Source organism: Littorina saxatilis, linkage group LG9 (genome assembly GCF_037325665.1).
Source record: "Littorina saxatilis isolate snail1 linkage group LG9, US_GU_Lsax_2.0, whole genome shotgun sequence".
Taxonomy (NCBI): Eukaryota; Metazoa; Mollusca; class Gastropoda; order Littorinimorpha; family Littorinidae; genus Littorina; species Littorina saxatilis.
In genome coordinates this window covers 1,947,071-1,966,393 of record NC_090253.1, presented here as the reverse complement: position 1 = coordinate 1,966,393, position 19,323 = coordinate 1,947,071, and the positions used below count along the sequence as shown (strand labels likewise).

Genomic DNA, 19,323 nt, shown 5'->3' with positions numbered 1-19,323 from the left:
TTATAATCCCAGTCACAGAGATTGAGTGTGGGTGAAAGCTAGACATACAACATACCCCCACAGGGAGAGTTATAATCCCAGTCACAGAGATTGAGTGTGGGTGAAAGCTAGACATACAACATACCCCCACAGTCCGAGTTATAATCCCAGTCACAGAGATTGAGTGTGGGTGAAAGCTAGACATACAACATACCCCCACAGTCCGAGTTATAATCCCAGTCACAGAGATTGAGTGTGGGTGAAAGCTAGACATACAACATACCACCACAGGGAGAGTTATAATCCCAGTCACAGAGATTGAGTGTGGGTGAAAGCTAGACATACAACATACCCCCACAGTCCGAGTTATAATCCCAGTCACAGAGATTGAGTGTGGGTGAAAGCTAGACATACAACATACCACCACAGGGAGAGTTATAATCCCAGTCACAGAGATTGAGTGTGGGTGAAAGCTAGACATACAACATACCCCCACAGGGAGAGTTATAATCCCAGTCACAGAGATTGAGTGTGGGTGAAAGCTAGACATACAACATACCCCCACAGTCCGAGTTATAATCCCAGTCACAGAGATTGAGTGTGGGTGAAAGCTAGACATACAACATACCCCCACAGTCCGAGTTATAATCCCAGTCACAGAGATTGAGTGTGGGTGAAAGCTAGACATACAACATACCACCACAGGGAGAGTTATAATCCCAGTCACAGAGATTGAGTGTGGGTGAAAGCTAGACATACAACATACCACCACAGTCCGAGTTATAATCCCAGTCACAGAGATTGAGTGTGGGTGAAAGCTAGACATACAACATACCCCCACAGTCCGAGTTATAATCCCAGTCACAGAGATTGAGTGTGGGTGAAAGCTAGACATACAACATACCACCACAGGGAGAGTTATAATCCCAGTCACAGAGATTGAGTGTGGGTGAAAGCTAGACATACAACATACCACCACAGGGAGAGTTATAATCCCAGTCACAGAGATTGAGTGTGGGTGAAAGCTAGACATACAACATACCCCCACAGTCCGAGTTATAATCCCAGTCACAGAGATTGAGTGTGGGTGAAAGCTAGACATACAACATACCACCACAGTCCGAGTTATAATCCCAGTCACAGAGATTGAGTGTGGGTGAAAGCTAGACATACAACATACCACCACAGTCCGAGTTATAATCCCAGTCACAGAGATTGAGTGTGGGTGAAAGCTAGACATACAACATACCACCACAGGGAGAGTTATAATCCCAGTCACAGAGATTGAGTGTGGGTGAAAGCTAGACATACAACATACCACCACAGGGAGAGTTATAATCCCAGTCACAGAGATTGAGTGTGGGTGAAAGCTAGACATACAACATACCACCACAGGGAGAGTTATAATCCCAGTCACAGAGATTGAGTGTGGGTGAAAGCTAGACATACAACATACCACCACAGGGAGAGTTATAATCCCAGTCACAGAGATTGAGTGTGGGTGAAAGCTAGACATACAACATACCACCACAGTCCGAGTTATAATCCCAGTCACAGAGATTGAGTGTGGGTGAAAGCTAGACATACAACATACCCCCACAGTCCGAGTTATAATCCCAGTCACAGAGATTGAGTGTGGGTGAAAGCTAGACATACAACATACCACCACAGGGAGAGTTATAATCCCAGTCACAGAGATTGAGTGTGGATGAAAGCTAGACATACAACATACCACCACAGTCCGAGTTATAATCCCAGTCACAGAGATTGAGTGTGGGTGAAAGCTAGACATACAACATACCACCACAGGGAGAGTTATAATCCCAGTCACAGAGATTGAGTGTGGGTGAAAGCTAGACATACAACATACCACCACAGGGAGAGTTATAATCCCAGTCACAGAGATTGAGTGTGGGTGAAAGCTAGACATACAACATACCACCACAGGGAGAGTTATAATCCCAGTCACAGAGATTGAGTGTGGGTGAAAGCTAGACATACAACATACCACCACAGGGAGAGTTATAATCCCAGTCACAGATATTGAGTGTGGGGTTGAATACTAGGGGCGCCGGGCAGTCTTGCACCGCGGGGATCTCATTAGTGACAGCACACTCGTAGAACTTTGTGCAGTCATCGGGGTTGTAGAAATGGTAGTCTTGGCCCAGTGTCAGCGCGGGGCAGCGAAACTGACCGGCGGCCATCGTGGTAAGCACTGAAAATTGCAGGTGTCTACGATGTGGTTGTTGTTGTTGATGGTGGTGATGTTGTTGGTGGTGGTGGGGTATGGTGTTGTTGTTGGTGGTGGTGGGGTGTGGTGTTGTTGGTGGTGGTGGTGGGGTATGGTGTTGTTGGTGGTGGTGGGGTATGGTGTTGTTGGTGGTGGTGGGGTATGGTGTTGTTGTTGTTGGTGGTGGGGTATGGTGTTGTTGGTGGTGGTGGGGTATGGTGTTGTTGGTGGTGGTGGGGTATGGTGTTGTTGTTGGTGGTGGTGGGGTATGGTGTTGTTGTTGGTGGGGGGGCATGGTGTTGTTGTTGTTGGTGGTGGGGTATGGTGTTGTTGGTGGTGGTGGGGTATGGTGTTGTTGGTGGTGGTGGGGTATGGTGTTGTTGTTGGTGGTGGTGGGGTATGGTGTTGTTGGTGGTGGTGGGGTATGGTGTTGTTGTTGGTGGTGGTGGGGTATGGTGTTGTTGTTGGTGGTGGGGTATGGTGTTGTTGGTGGTGGTGGTGGGGCATGGTGTTGTTGGTGGTGGTGGGGTATGGTGTTGTTGGTGGTGGTGGGGCATGGTGTTGTTGTTGGTGGTGGAGGGGTATGGTGTTGTTGGTGGTGGTGGTGGGGCATGGTGTTGTTGGTGGTGGTGGGGTATGGTGTTGTTGGTGGTGGTGGGGCATGGTGTTGTTGTTGGTGGTGGTGGGGTATGGTGTTGTTGTTGGTGGTGGGGTATGGTGTTGTTGTTGGTGGTGGGGTATGGTGTTGTTGGTGGTGGTGGGGTATGGTGTTGTTGGTGGTGGTGGGGTATGGTGTTGTTGTTGGTGGTGGGGTATGGTGTTGTTGGTGGTGGTGGTGGGGCATGGTGTTGTTGGTGGTGGTGGGGTATGGTGTTGTTGTTGGTGGTGGTGGGGTATGGTGTTGTTGTTGGTGGGGGGGCATGGTGTTGTTGTTGTTGGTGGTGGGGTATGGTGTTGTTGTTGGTGGTGGGGTATGGTGTTGTTGGTGGTGGTGGTGGGGTATGGTGTTGTTGGTGGTGGTGGTGGGGTATGGTGTTGTTGGTGGTGGTGGTGGGGTATGGTGTTGTTGGTGGTGGTGGGGTATGGTGTTGTTGGTGGTGGTGGTGGGGTATGGTGTTGTTGGTGGTGGTGGGGTATGGTGTTGTTGGTGGTGGTGGTGGGGTATGGTGTTGTTGTTGGTGGTGGTGGGGTATGGTGTTGTTGGTGGTGGTGGTGGGGTGTGGTGTTGTTGTTGGTGGTGGTGGGGCATGGTGTTGTTGGTGGTGGTGGGGCATGGTGTTGTTGTTGGTGGTGGTGGGGTATGGTGTTGTTGTTGGTGGTGGGGTATGGTGTTGTTGTTGTTGGTGGTGGTGGTGGGGTATGGTGTTGGTGGTGGTGGTGGTGGGGTATGGTGTTGTTGTTGGTGGTGGTGGGGTATGGTGTTGTTGTTGGTGGGGGGGCATGGTGTTGTTGTTGTTGGTGGTGGGGCATGGTGTTGTTGTTGGTGGTGGTGGGGTATGGTGTTGTTGTTGGTGGTGGGGTATGGTGTTGTTGTTGTTGGTGGTGGGGCATGGTGTTGTTGTTGGTGGTGGTGGGGTATGGTGTTGTTGTTGGTGGTGGTGGGGTATGGTGTTGTTGTTGTTGGTGGTGGGGTATGGTGTTGTTGTTTTTGGTGGTGGGGTATGGTGTTGTTTTTGGTGGTGGGGTATGGTGTTGTTGTTTTTGGTGGTGGGGTATGGTGTTGTTGTTGGTGGGGGGGCATGGTGTTGTTGTTGGTGGTGGTGGGGTATGGTGTTGTTGGTGGTGGTGGGGTATGGTGTTGTTTGTGGTGGTGGTGGGGTATGGTGTTGTTGTTGTTAGTGGTGGTGGTGTTGTTGTTGTTGTTTTTGTTGTTGGTAGTGGTGGTGGTAGTGTGTGTGTGTGTGTGTGTGTGTCTGCGTGTAGTGTGTGTGTATGTGTGTGTGTGTGTGTGTGTGTGTGTGTGTGTGTGACCGAGAAAGAGAGAGAGAGACAGACAGACAGACAGACAGACAGACAGACAGACATATAGACAGACAGACAGATTGATAGAAAAGCTAAATGTGAAAATGACGGACAATAAGGACAAGAAGAAATCTTTCCCTTTGACTAAATGTCTGGCACGATTATTGTCACATTTAGAATCAATCACAAAATACAGCTTTTATCTGTGAAAACTGCGTTTACTGTCATACAATTCTTCCCTTAAAATACTTTCATAAAGTAGTATTTATAAAACAAATATAAGTTGCGTTACAGTCTATACATTTACATTTACAGTCTGAAAAAATATTCAACGTACCTAACTTGGTTACTAGTGTGTTTTCTTTTTTACATTTAGTCAAGTTTAGACTAAATGTTTTAACATAGAGGGGGGAATCGAGACGAGGGTCGTGGTGTATGTGTGTCTGTCTGTCTGTCTGTCTGTCTGTCTGTCTGTCTGTGTGTGTGTGTAGAGCGATTCAGACTAAACTACTGGACCGATCTTTATGAAATTTTACATGAGAGTTCCTGGGTATGATATCCTCAGACGTTTTTTTCATTTTTTTGATAAATGTCTTTGATGACGTCATATCCGGCTTTTCGTGAAAGTTGAGGCGGCACTGTCACGCTCTCATTTTTCAACCAAATTGGTTGAAATTTTGGTGAAGTAATCTCCGACGAAGCCCGGACTTCGGTATTGCATTTCAGCTTGGTGGCTTAAAAATTAATTAATGACTTTGGTCATTAAAAATCTGAAAATTGTAAAAATAAAAAAAATGTATAAAACGATCCAAGTTTACGTTCATCTTATTCTCCATCATTTTCTGATTCCAAAAACATATAAATATGTTATATTTGGATTAAAAACAAGCTCTGAAAATTAAAAATATAAAAATAATCATCAAAATTGAATTGTCGAAATCAATTTAAAAACACTTTCATCTTATTTCTTGTCGGTTCCTGATTCCAAAAACATATAGATATGATATGTTTGGATTGAAAACACGCTCAGAAAGTTAAAACGAAGAGAGGTACAGAAAAGCGTGCTATCCTTCTCAGCGCAACGAATACCCCGCTCTTCTTGTCAATTTCACTGCCTTTGCCATGAGCGATGGACTGACGATGCTACGAGTATACGGTCTTGCTGCGTTGCATTGCGTTCAGTTTCATTCTGTGAGTTCGACAGCTACTTGACTAAATGTTGTATTTTCGCCTTACGCGACTTGTTAAGCTTTACAATCTGTGCCTACTCCTGGATTCTTGGCCGATGGCTTGTCTATTGCCCGAGGGGTAAATGATGTAACACAGTTTATCACTTAGTCATCATCGATACAAAGCACTCGGTTATGTGCTCATATGCATCTACATGTGTACTTTTTACATTTAGTCAAGTTTTGACTAAATGTTTTAACGTAGATGGGGGGAATCGAGACGAGGGTCGTGGTGTATGTGCGTGTGTCTGTGTGTGTGTGTGTGGAGAGCGATTCAGACTAAACTACTGGACCGATCTTTATGAAATTTGACATGAGAGTTCCTGGGTATGAAATCCCCGAACTTTTTTTCTCATTTTTTTGATAAATGTCTTTGATGACGTCATATCCGGCTTTTCGTGAAAGTTGAGGCGGCACTGTCGCGCTCTCATTTTTCAACCAAATTGGTTGAAATTTTGGTCAAGTAATTTTCGACGAAGCCCGGACTTCGGTATTGCATTTCAGCTTGGTGGCTTAAAGATGAATTAATGACTTTGGTCATTAAAAATCTGAAAATTGTAAAAAAAAATAAAAATTTTTATTTAACGATCCAAATTTACGTTCATCTTATTTTCCATCATTTTCTGATTCCAAAAACATATAAATATGTTATATTTGGATTAAAAACAAGCTCTGAAAATTAAATATATAAAAATTATTATCAAAATTAAATTGTCGAAATCAATTTAAAAACACTTTCATCTTATTCCTTGTCGGTTCCTGATTCCAAAAACATATAGATATGATATGTTTGGATTAAAAACACGCTCAGAAAGTTAAAACAAAGAGAGGTACAGAAAAGCGTGCTATCCTTCTTAGCGCAACTACTACCCCGCTCTTCTTGTCAATTTCACTGCCTTTGCCATGAGCGGTGGACTGACGATGCTACGAGTATACGGTCTTGCTGAAAAATGGCATTGCGTTCAGTTTCATTCTGTGAGTTCGACAGCTACTTGACTAAATGTTGTATTTTCGCCTTACGCGACTTGTTTTTATACACTTCAAAATTCATCACCGTGCAACATGCGGGACATAGAGAATACTGCATTGCTTGCTGTGTGATACCAGATATACACGAGTTGTGATTTTTACATTTAGTCAAGTTTTGACTAAATGTTTTAACGTAGAGGGGGGAATCGAGACGAGGGTCGTGGTGTATGTGTGTCTGTCTGTCTGCCTGTCTGTCTGTCTGTCTGTCTGTCTGTGTGTGTGTGTGTGTAGAGCGATTCAGACTAAACTACTGGACCGATCTTTATGAAATTTGACATGAGAGTTCCTGGGTATGATATCCTCAGACGTTTTTTTCATTTTTTTGATAAATGTCTTTGATAACGTCATATCCGGCTTTTCGTGAAAGTTGAGGCGGCACTGTCACGCTCTCATTTTTCAACCAAATTGGTTGAAATTTTGGTGAAGTAATCTCCGACGAAGCCCGGACTTTGGTATTGCATTTCAGCTTGGTGGCTTAAAAATTAATTAATGACTTTGGTCATTAAAAATCAGAAAATTGTGAAAAAACAAAAACATTTTATAAAACGATCCACATTTACGTTCATCTTATTTTCCATCATTTTCGGATTCCAAAAGCATATAAATATGTTATATTTGGATTAAAAACAAGCTCTGAAAATTAAATATATAAAAATTATTATCAAAATTAAATGTTTGAAATCAATTTAAAAACACTTTCATCTTATTCCTTGTCGGTTCCTGATTCCAAAAACATATAGATATGATATGTTTGGATTAAAAACACGCTCAGAAAGTTAAAACGAAGAGAGGTACAGAAAAGCGTGCTATCCTTCTCAGCGCAACTACTACCCCGCTCTTCTTGTCAATTTCACTGCCTTTGCCATGAGCGGTGGACTGACGATGCTACGAGTATACGGTCTTGCTGCGTTGCATTGCGTTCAGTTTCATTCTGTGAGTTCGACAGCTACTTGACTAAATGTTGTATTTTCGCCTTACGCGACTTGTTAATATTGAAATGCGAGCGAAAGCGAGATTTTCAATATTTCAAAAAGTGTTAAAAAAAATGTAAACATGGTATTACACAGCAAACCATGTAGACAGTATTCTGTTTATCCTACAGTCTGTATTTGTGTGCCTTCTGCTACAAACGTTCCGGAATCGAAGCGTCCAAATTGAAGACCTTCAACCTTTTGGTACCTCGACCTTTTTGAAATCATTGACGTCAGAGCAAAAAACATCACCCTAGAAAATAAATCGTGACGTTTAAGTTCTCAAAGTTCTTCCAGAGGAAAAAAAACAAACTCAAATGTGTTTCGTGAAGGACGTTCGTCTCGGTGATTTGTTCATTATGAGCAGTAGAAGAATATGTTTATTCATATCAGTAGCTTAGTCATGCTTCTGAGTTATCTCTCTCTCTCTCTCTCTCTCTCTCTCTCTCTCTCTCTCTCTCTCTCTCTCTCTCTCTCTCTCTCTCTCTCTCTCTATGCATATATGTCTCTCTTTTTCACTCACTCTCTTTCTCTCTCTCACACACACACACACACACACATACACACACACACACACACACGCACGCACGCACGCACGCACACACGCACTTACACTTACACACAGACTACCCCCCCTCCCACACACACACAGACACACAGACACAGACACACACAGACACACACAAACACACACACACACACACAGACCCTTCTTGTCTTCCAGGGTTGATTACGGTGGATATATAAAATGACAAAAACATCTGCTAAGTAAGCTAGTGGTTTATCACCCATCCCTTATCTGCATGCACCGTATTTTTAATTTATTCCCCCCTCTGCTTCTTTACCTCTGTAAACTTGTAGAGCTAGTTATTTTTCGATAATGACCCAGCAACCAAACAAATAACGACCCAGCAACAGCCTGAATCCTCGATAGTGCAATGGGTTGAGAAGTTGTTCTGTTTCGGTACTACTTTTTGCGACTGAAAAGTTCCGAACGCTCTAATGTACGAAGTATACATCTCTGGAGCAAACAATACAAACATACCGCATTTAAATTAACAACTACAGGCCTGAACACATGAATCTCCATATAAAATCCATGAGTTCGGTTGTTTTCTGAATCTAGATCTGCCGTGCTCAAACGTTCATCACAAGCAATTTCACAAGGCAAGTAACTCATACTTTGTCTAGCGACAAGAGTAGTTCCCCTTCTTTTCACTCAGTTTCTTCGACAACAGACTGCAATCCGACGGTCAGTTTTCAACAATATTTCATTTAATAAACAGATCACACGCAATCAAATGCACACATTTCATTAATTTAAACAACATAAAGCGGTTTCATACACTATTTTTCCGAGAAAACTGAACTTCATACAGTTTTTAACGTTGGAACACGGGTGCAAAAGTTCGTCTGCTAGTCCCATTTGACGAAAGAACATTATCCTAAGCGATACCAAAACATATACAGTACACACAATATCTGCCTTTGCCGCCACAGCAGAATAACAGCATATCTGTGTACTTGATTTTAGTCCAAAATAGGAAAACTGACAAGAAGTGTTAACAGAATGGAATGATTTGCACGGAACTATACAACCGCGCATTAATCGATCGCCTGCGCAGGTTGACTGGTTGAGTGAATAGGATTCGATGAAACTTTCGCAAAAAACCTCCTCTTTTCTTTGAATAACTGAAGAAAGGAGGAATAAAGAGGTTACACACCTCGTCTCAGTGATTATAAAAAATAATGGTCTCAGTTCGCGGTCATGAAAAAGCTCACCAAAGCTCGCATTTTTCATGATCCGCTAACTTCGACCATTATTTTTAATAATCACTGAGACTCGGCATGTAACCTCTACGTAACACTGTCTATGTATCATTCACAGTAGATATCCAAAAATAAGTGGTAGTTACAAATGCTACAAATGTTACAAATGTTACTTATCCATATGATTGTGAACTTGCCCAACCTGAGAGTACACCGGTAAAGACGCACAGCAAAACGAAAACGCAGGCAGCCATCTGTTGGAGAAACAAACAGAACATTGATCAAACACAATGTAACAACTGCTAGAAAATCTCGAGGTACCGGGAAGTTCAAGGCCCGCTCTTTCCGGCCGTGAAAACACAATGTAACAACTGCTGGAGAATCTCGAGGTACCGGGAAGTTCAAGGCCCGCTCTTTCCGGCCGTGAAAACACAATGTAACAACTGCTGGAGAATCTCGAGGTACCGGGAAGTTCAAGGACCGCTCTTTCCGGCCGTGAAAACACAATGTAACAACTGCTGGAGAATCTCGAGGTACCGGGAAGTTCAAGGACCGCTCTTTCCGGCCGTGAAAACACAATGTAACAACTGCTGGAGAATCTCGAGGTACCGGGACGTTCAAGGCCCGCTCTTTCCGGCCGTGAAAACAGTTTTACTTACCATTTCAGATCTGACCAGGCTTTTACATGAGATAAGAGCACTCCTCTTCCTGCAAAGACACACTCCTCTACCTGCAAAGACACACTCCTCTACCTGCAAAGACACACTCATCTACCTGCAAAGACACATTCCTCTACCTGCAAAGACACACTCCTCTACCTGCAAAGACACACTCATCTACCTGCAAAGACACATTCCTCTACCTGCAAAGACACATTCCCCTACCTGCAAAGACACATTCCTCTACCTGCAAAGACACACTCCTCTACCTGCAAAGACACATGCCAAAATGGCCAACATTGAACAACATTGAACAACATTGAACAACATTGAACAACATTGAACAGCATTGAACAACATTGAACAGCATTGAACAACATTGAACAACATTGAACAACATTGAACAACATTGAACAACATTGAACAGCATCGAACAACATTGAACAGCCTGGGTGCTGTCTGTGCACAGCGGAAATTTCTTTCCATGAACTCAGTTCGTAAACGCCACCAGTGGGGGTTTTTCCCCCAGAAATAAAATGACCACAGCAGGCAATCAGGGTGTGTGTGTGTGTGTGTGTGTGTGTGTGTGTGTGTGTGTGTGTGTGTGTCATCAGAAATTTGTTTTATTGTTTTGTTCCTTAAAAGTTATATTTGAATAAACTATGGGTCGAAATTGACGATTTTGCGACTTTTCTTTGATAAAACATGTATTTATTGGGACAGATTCGTCTTCCAGAAAAAAACAAGTCGCGTAAGGCGAAATAACAACATTTAGTCAAGCTGTCGAACTCACAGAATTAAACTGAACGCACTGCATTTTTTCACCAAGACCGCATACTCGTAGTTTCGTCAGTCCACCGCTCGTGGCAAAGGCAGTGAAATTGACAAGCCAGAATAGTGCGGTAATGGTCGCGCTGAGCAGGATAACACGCTTTTCTGTATTTATTTATTTATTTATTAAGGAGATTTCTATAGCGCATAACTAAAAGCACCATGCGCTTTACAATATCACTAGGTATAAGCACACGCAAACGTACTCTGATAAAATAGAACTTAGCGTATTGAGTTTGTTTTTAATCCAAACATATCATATCGATATGTTTATGGAATCAAGGACCGACAAGGAATAAGATGAAATTGTTTCTAAATCGATTTCGGACAATTATTTTTAATCATAATTTTCATATTTTTAATTTTCAGAGCTTGTTTGTAATCCAAATATAACATATGTTTATGTTTTTGGAATCAGAAAATGACAAAGAATAAGATCAAAATGTTTTTGGATCGTTTAACAAACCAAATTAATGACAAGTTTCCAATTTTTAATGACCAAATTCATTAATTATTTTTTAAGCCACCAAGCTGTCCGGCCTTTGACAAAGATTGCTTTGCCAAAATGTCAATCAATTTGATTAAAAAAAGAGGGTGCTGCCTCAACTTTTACAAAAAGCCGGATATGACGTCATCAAAGGTATTTATCGAAAAAATAAAAAAGGTCCGGGGATATCATTCCCAGGAACTCTCATGTAAAATTTCATAAAGATCAGTCCAGTAGTTTAGTCTGAATCGCTCTACACACACACACACACACACACACACACACACACACACACACACACACACACACACACACACACACACCACGACCCTCGTCTCGATTCCCCCTCTATGTTAAAACATTTAGTCAAAACTTGACTAAATGTAAAAAGAAGAACTTTGCAGTATGTTTTGATTTACTCTAAAAAGGTCCCTGGAGGCAATAACAGAGCAAATTCTTCACATTTATAAACAGATCTTATTTTCTGGGAATATATAAGCACAACATACATCTCAAGCATCTCAATCGGCAAAACGTCGCCCAATACGTGAAATCGGCAGCGTTTTGCCGAAATCGCGTAAAGGCTTCTAACATTTACCCATTTTGCGAAATCGGCAGCCACGTTTTGGTTCTCAAATGCCTGGGATATCATCACACTTAGACAACTAGATACTCCAATGGATAGATATCGCAATAATCGATAAGTTATGACAAGTTATTGCAGAAAGTGTAGTTTTCGTGCATTTCCGGAGTTATGCTTGACACAGACCAACATAGACCATAAAAAACATAGTAGGGAGATAAAGCAATGTTAATGCAATGTTCTGGTGACACAAAAAGTAACAGACTGGCTGTCGCTTTTGCAAAATGGGCAAATGTTAGAAGCCTTTCCGCATTTTCGGCAAAACGCTGCCGATTTCACTTAATGGGCAAAAATGTTGCCGATTCCGCGAATTCGGCAATTTCGTGAATTCGGCACGACATATACATTACAATTTGAACATTATACGAGACCACGGTACAATTGTAAATGGATTGAAAATGATGTAGTGTTTGTCCATCAGTTGTTACATTTAAATGGAAGTTTTTTTACTTTTGAAGAATTTAAGTTAAATTTTCCTTTTGTTCAAACTAATTTTTTATTTTATGAAGGAGTGATTAGGTCCTTACGAAAATATCAGAGAAAAGTACAAATTGATTCGTTAAATGGTTTTTAGATTAGGGATTATAAACCGTGGCAGATTATTCGTAGAGGCAAACATGCAGGCAATTAAAGAAGTTTTTTTGAAATAAAGATTTGATGATAACCCTGCAGGCATGTATTTTACAATCTGAACTGGAAACAGGTTTTTGATAAGTGTTTTAAAACAACTAAGGACACACAGTTAAGATGGTTCCAGACCAGATTGCTTCATCGCATTCTTGGTGTTGCTAGCCGGTTATTTGTTCAAAAGATTCTTGTGCCTTTTGTAAAAATGAAAATGAAACAATTTCCCAAATATTTTGGTATTGCCCACTTAGTCGGAAAGTTTGGACTGATTTGGAAGATTTGTTAACAGAAGTTGTATTTACTGCGCAAATGTTCTTTTTACAGAAGAATTTATTTTGTTTGGTTGTATCAACAATGTTAACGTAGATGTGGTTTTGGATTTTATTATTTTGTTTGCAAAGTTTTATATTTATAAGAGTAAGTTACAAGAGACAAGGCCACTGTTAGAAATATTTTTAAGGAATTTGAAATACAGATTTGAAATAGAAAAATATTCAAGTTTCATTGCTGGTAACATTCCCAAATTTGTAGAATTATGGTCCTCATATGAAAAGTTGGTTAGATAGTAGGCTAGGTTGTGCAGAGATGTGATGATTTGTGTATATATATATGTCTTTTTTTCTTCTTTTTTTTTCGTTCTTTGACTGTATTATTATTTGACTGTATTATTATTTGACTGTATTATTATTAAGCAGGTAGTACGTTCATAATGTCCCCATTGTTTGCTTGTGTTGTCCTTGTAAAAAATAAATAAATGGGGGAAAAAACATAATCAAAATATGACAAAATAAAATACATTAAAAAAAATATAATTAAAAAAATCTAAAATATTTCCTGGGTAATTCTTAAAATGTCACTCTGTTACTGCACAAATACACCATTTCTGGTGAAAATACACGTAAGAGCAAAACGATTAGACAGTTATAGTCTGGACGATGAGTATTTCCCAATGACAGCACTGATGCTCAAAACAATATTCAGCGTCAACATGTTTCACAATGGTGTGAAATGTCAATAGATTACTTAGAGAATGATTATCTTATTACTAAAAAGAGTTGACAATGACAAAAGTACATTGCAAAATGACTCTATGGTCTTCAAAGTACCAAACAATGCTGAGAGCCCGAAACACGTTTTTCAACACAAATTCCTTTTTTTTAAACGGTATTTTATTCGTAAACAGACACATGATAGTATAACATCATCATAAAGAAGGAGCATAACAAGTTTAAAACTTATGATAAGTGCTCACATAAACATGCCTGAAATTTCATGGCGGAATATGATCAAGAAAAGAGAGAAGAAAGCAAAAAGAAACAAGTCGCGTAAGGCGAAAATACAATATTTAGTCAAGTAGCTGTCGAACTCACAGAATGAAACGCAATGCCATTTTACTCGTAGCATCGTCAGGCCACCGCTCATGGCAAAGGCAGTGAAATTGACAAGAAGAGCGGGGTAGTAGTTGCGCTAAGAAGGATAGCACGCTTTTCTGTACCTCTCTTTGTTTTAACTTTCTGAGCGTGTTTTTAATCCAAACATATCATATCTATATGTTTTTGGAATCAGGAACCGACAAGGAATAAGATGAAAGTGTTTTTAAATTGATTTGGACAATTTAATTTTGATAATAATTTTTATATATTTAATTTTCAGAGCTTGTTTTTAATCCGAATATAACATATTTATATGTTTTTGGAATCAGCAAATGATGGAGAATAAAATATTTATTTGGATCGTTTTATAATTTTTTTTTTTTTTTTTACAATTTTCAGATTTTTAATGACCAAAGTCATTAATTAATTTTTAAGCCACCAAGCTGAAATGCAATACCGAATCCCGGGCTTCGTCGAAGATTACTTGACCAAAATTTCAACCAATTTGGTTGAAAAATGAGAGCGTGACAGTGCCGCCTCAACTTTCACGAAAAGCCGGATATGACGTCATCAAAGACATTTATCAAAAAAATGAAAAAAACGTATGGGGATATCAATCCCAGGAACTCTCATGTCAAATTTCATAAAGATCGGTCCAATAGTTTGGTCTGAATCGCTCTACACGCACGCACGCACACACGCACACACGCACACACATACACCACGACCCTCGTTTCGATTCCCCCTCGATGTTAAAATATTTAGTCAAAACTTGACTAAATATAAAAAAAAGGAGAAAAACAACAAGGAAAACTTAGTTTGAATTATCGAACACAATCTGTGTCAATACCGAAAACGAAAACATACAAAACGAGAACGAAAGACACAACAAAATATCAAAAAGTAGATGGGCCCCAAGTAATATATTAATAATAATAATAATAATAACGATTACTTATATAGCGCGTAAACCTCGTGGTGACGAGCCCAGAGCGCTTTACACTTACACAATCATAATACAAACAAGGAAAGAGAACTAAATCCGAATAAATTCAAACATGGTCACACACACCCACACACGCATGCACACACACACGCACACACACACACACACACACACACACACACGCGCGCACACACTCACACACAATCTTTCTTTCGTCATTGTCAATGTTCAGGTAACCCGCAATGTCATTCCATGTACGCATACGTTATTCTAGTACAACACACACAGGCACATACACATCCTCATGAACGCCACACTTTAGTATATAATACACGTGGCAGCGCCGATGACTCACCGATCATGGGATCTCCTTCAGAGGTCTAACTTAAACATGTGTGTTTTGAGGGCTGTTCTAAAGGCAGATGGTGACTGGGAATCCCTATTAAAAAAAAAAACACCAACAACATCGAACTAAGGTGTCCCAAAGCGGTTTGATTTCTCAATATAGCTTTGGACAACAACAAAAATAGCACTATTTTCAAATATGGAAATGTTTGAATCACCTGTCACAAATTCCTTGCCATCTCTGGCCTGGATTAAGAAAAGTACAAGCTTTCTCTGTAGATATGATATATATACATAATATGGTCTTATGAATGTATTACTGTACTTTTTTTAATTTAAGTATCATATTTATTAGTTCCTCGTCACGAAGCACGAAAGGACGGAAAATATACGTTACCCTCTTCTTCTTAATTGACACCTGTATCAGAAGTCCTCTGGCTCACACGATATTTCTCGCGCCTTGTTACTGTACACAGGCGTTTCCAAGTTCACTGGAGCATGTCTGCTCTCTGGATTGTGACCATAGCTATCTTCAACCACACTTAAATAGTGTACTCCACTTGTATGGCGGCACGTATACACCAAAAGTTAAAAACAAAATCATGCACACTAAAAATAAACCCAACAATAACCCACTTCCAAAACAGTAAACAACCCATTCCTAAAGTGTATATGGTGGTACATTTAAGACAAAATTCAAAATAGTTCGGAACACTGTTTAAGTACAACTGAACGTACAGACTCATAAACAGTATCCAGGTCATTCTGCTTTACGGGAAGGTGACTGATTACACCATTAACAGTATCCAGGTCATTCTGCTTTACGGGATGGTGACTGATTACACCATTAACAGTATCCAGGTCATTCTGCTTTACGGGATGGTGACTGATTACACCATTAACAGTATCCAGGTCATTCTGCTTTACGGGATGGTGACTTATTGCACCATTAACAGTATCCAGGTCATTCTGCTTTACGGGAAGGTGACTGATTACACCATTAACAGTATCCAGGTCATTCTGCTTTACGGGAAGGTGACTGATTACACCATTAACAGTATCCAGGTCATTCTGCTTTACGGGAAGGTGACTTATTGCACCATTAACAGTATCCAGGTCATTCTGCTTTACGGGATGGTGACTGATTACACCATTAACAGTATCCAGGTCATTCTGCTTTACGGGATGGTGACTGATTACACCATTAACAGTATCCAGGTCATTCTGCTTTACGGGATGGTGACTGATTACACCATTAACAGTATCCAGGTCATTCTGCTTTACGGGATGGTGACCGATTACACCATTAACAGTATCCAGGTCATTCTGCTTTACGGGATGGTGACTTATTACACCATTAACAGTATCCAGGTCGTTCTGCTTTACGGGAAGGTGACTGATTACACCATTAACAGTATCCAGGTCATTCTGCTTTACGGGATGGTGACTTATTACACAATAAACAGTATCCAGGTCATTCTGCTTTACGGGATGGTGACTGATTACACCATAAACAGTATCCAGGTCATTCTGCTTTACGGGATGGTGACTTATTACACCATAAACAGTATCCAGGTCGTTCTGCTTTACGGGATGGTGACTGATTACACCATTAACAGTATCCAGGTCATTCTGCTTTACGGGATGGTGACTTATTACACCATAAACAGTATCCAGGTCGTTCTGCTTTACGGGATGGTGACTGATTACACCATTAACAGTATCCAGGTCATTCTGCTTTACGGGAAGGTGACTGATTACACCATTAACAGTATCCAGGTCATTCTGCTTTACGGGATGGTGACTGATTACACCATTAACAGTATCCAGGTCATTCTGCTTTACGGGATGGTGACTGATTACACCATTAACAGTATCCAGGTCATTCTGCTTTACGGGATGGTGACTGATTACACCATTAACAGTATCCAGGTCATTCTGCTTTACGGGATGGTGATTACACCATTAACAGTATCCAGGTCATTCTGCTTTACAGGATGGTGACTGATTACACCATTAACAGTATCCAGGTCATTCTGCTTTACGGGAAGGTGACTGATTACACCATTAACAGTATCCAGGTCATTCTGCTTTACGGGATGGTGACTGATTACACCATTAACAGTATCCAGGTCATTCTGCTTTACGGGATGGTGACTGATTACACCATTAACAGTATCCAGGTCATTCTGCTTTACGGGATGGTGACTGATTACACCATTAACAGTATCCAGGTCATTCTGCTTTACGGGATGGTGACTGATTACACCATTAACAGTATCCAGGTCATTCTGCTTTACGGGATGGTGACTGATTACACCATTAACAGTATCCAGGTCATTCTGCTTTACGGGATGGTGACTGATTACACCATTAACAGTATCCAGGTCATTCTGCTTTACGGGATGGTGACTGATTACACCATTAACAGTATCCAGGTCATTCTGCTTTACGGGATGGTGACTGATTACACCATTAACAGTATCCAGGTCATTCTGCTTTACGGGAAGGTGACTGATTACACCATTACAGTATCCAGGTCATTCTGCTTTACGGGATGGTGACTGATTACACCATTAACAGTATCCAGGTCGTTCTGCTTTACGGGATGGTGACTGATTACACCATTAACAGTATCCAGGTCATTCTGCTTTACAGGATGCTGACTGATTACACCATTAACAGTATCCAGGTCATTCTGCTTTACGGGAAGGTGACTGATTACACCATTAACAGTATCCAGGTCATTCTGCTTTACGGGATGGTGACTTATTGCACCATTAACAGTATCCAGGTCATTCTGCTTTACGGGATGGTGACTTATTGCACCATTAACAGTATCCAGGTCATTCTGCTTTACGGGATGGTGACTGATTACACCATTAACAGTATTCAGGTCATTCTGCTTTACGGGATGGTGACTGATTGCACCATTAACAGTATCCAGGTCATTCTGCTTTACGGGATGGTGACTGATTACATCATTAACAGTATCCAGGTCATTCTGCTTTACGGGATGGTGACTGATTACACCATTAACAGTATCCAGGTCGTTCTGCTTTACGGGATGGTGACTGATTACACCATTAACAGTATCCAGGTCATTCTGCTTTACGGGATGGTGACTTATTGCACCATTAACAGGATCCAGGTCATTCTGCTTTACGGGAAGGTGACTGATTACACCATTAACAGTATCCAGGTCATTCTGCTTTACGGGAAGGTGACTGATTACACCATTAACAGTATCCAGGTCATTCTGCTTTACGGGAAGGTGACTTATTGCACCATTAACAGTATCCAGGTCATTCTGCTTTACGGGATGGTGACTGATTACACCATTAACAGTATCCAGGTCATTCTGCTTTACGGGATGGTGACTGATTACACCATTAACAGTATCCAGGTCATTCTGCTTTACGGGATGGTGACTGATTACACCATTAACAGTATCCAGGTCATTCTGCTTTACGGGATGGTGACTGATTACACCATTAACAGTATCCAGGTCATTCTGCTTTACGGGATGGTGACTTATTACACCATTAACAGTATCCAGGTCGTTCTGCTTTACGGGAAGGTGACTGATTACACCATTAACAGTATCCAGGTCATTCTGCTTTACGGGATGGTGACTTATTACACAATAAACAGTATCCAGGTCATTCTGCTTTACGGGATGGTGACTGATTACACCATAAACAGTATCCAGGTCATTCTGCTTTACGGGATGGTGACTTATTACACCATAAACAGTATCCAGGTCGTTCTGCTTTACGGGATGGTGACTGATTACACCATTAACAGTATCCAGGTCATTCTGCTTTACGGGATGGTGACTTATTACACCATAAACAGTATCCAGGTCGTTCTGCTTTACGGGATGGTGACTGATTACACCATTAACAGTATCCAGGTCATTCTGCTTTACGGGAAGGTGACTGATTACACCATTAACAGTATCCAGGTCATTCTGCTTTACGGGATGGTGACTGATTACACCATTAACAGTATCCAGGTCATTCTGCTTTACGGGATGGTGACTGATTACACCATTAACAGTATCCAGGTCATTCTGCTTTACGGGATGGTGACTGATTACACCATTAACAGTATCCAGGTCATTCTGCTTTACGGGATGGTGATTACACCATTAACAGTATCCAGGTCATTCTGCTTTACAGGATGGTGACTGATTACACCATTAACAGTATCCAGGTCATTCTGCTTTACGGGAAGGTG

The 19,323-nt window shown here is 41.0% G+C and overlaps 1 protein-coding gene across 2 annotated transcripts in view; it reads right to left on the bottom strand.

Moving 5' to 3' along the window:
• LOC138977338 (uncharacterized) overlaps window positions 1-15,601 on the bottom strand; it is a 54,140-nt gene extending 38,539 nt beyond the window's left edge. Inside the window, exons 1-3 of one of the 2 annotated variants that reach the window (XM_070350241.1) lie at window positions 15,479-15,601; window positions 9,373-9,424; window positions 1,988-2,194 (exon numbers count right to left, since the gene is read on the bottom strand). In XM_070350241.1, coding sequence (XP_070206342.1) covers window positions 1,988-2,194; window positions 9,373-9,424 — 259 coding nt within the window. In that variant the 5' untranslated portion in view covers window positions 15,479-15,601. The remainder of the gene's footprint in view (window positions 1-1,987; window positions 2,195-9,372; window positions 9,425-15,478) is intronic. The other variant, XM_070350242.1, reaches the window with a different exon arrangement.
• Window positions 15,602-19,323: the final 3,722 nt, after the last annotated feature.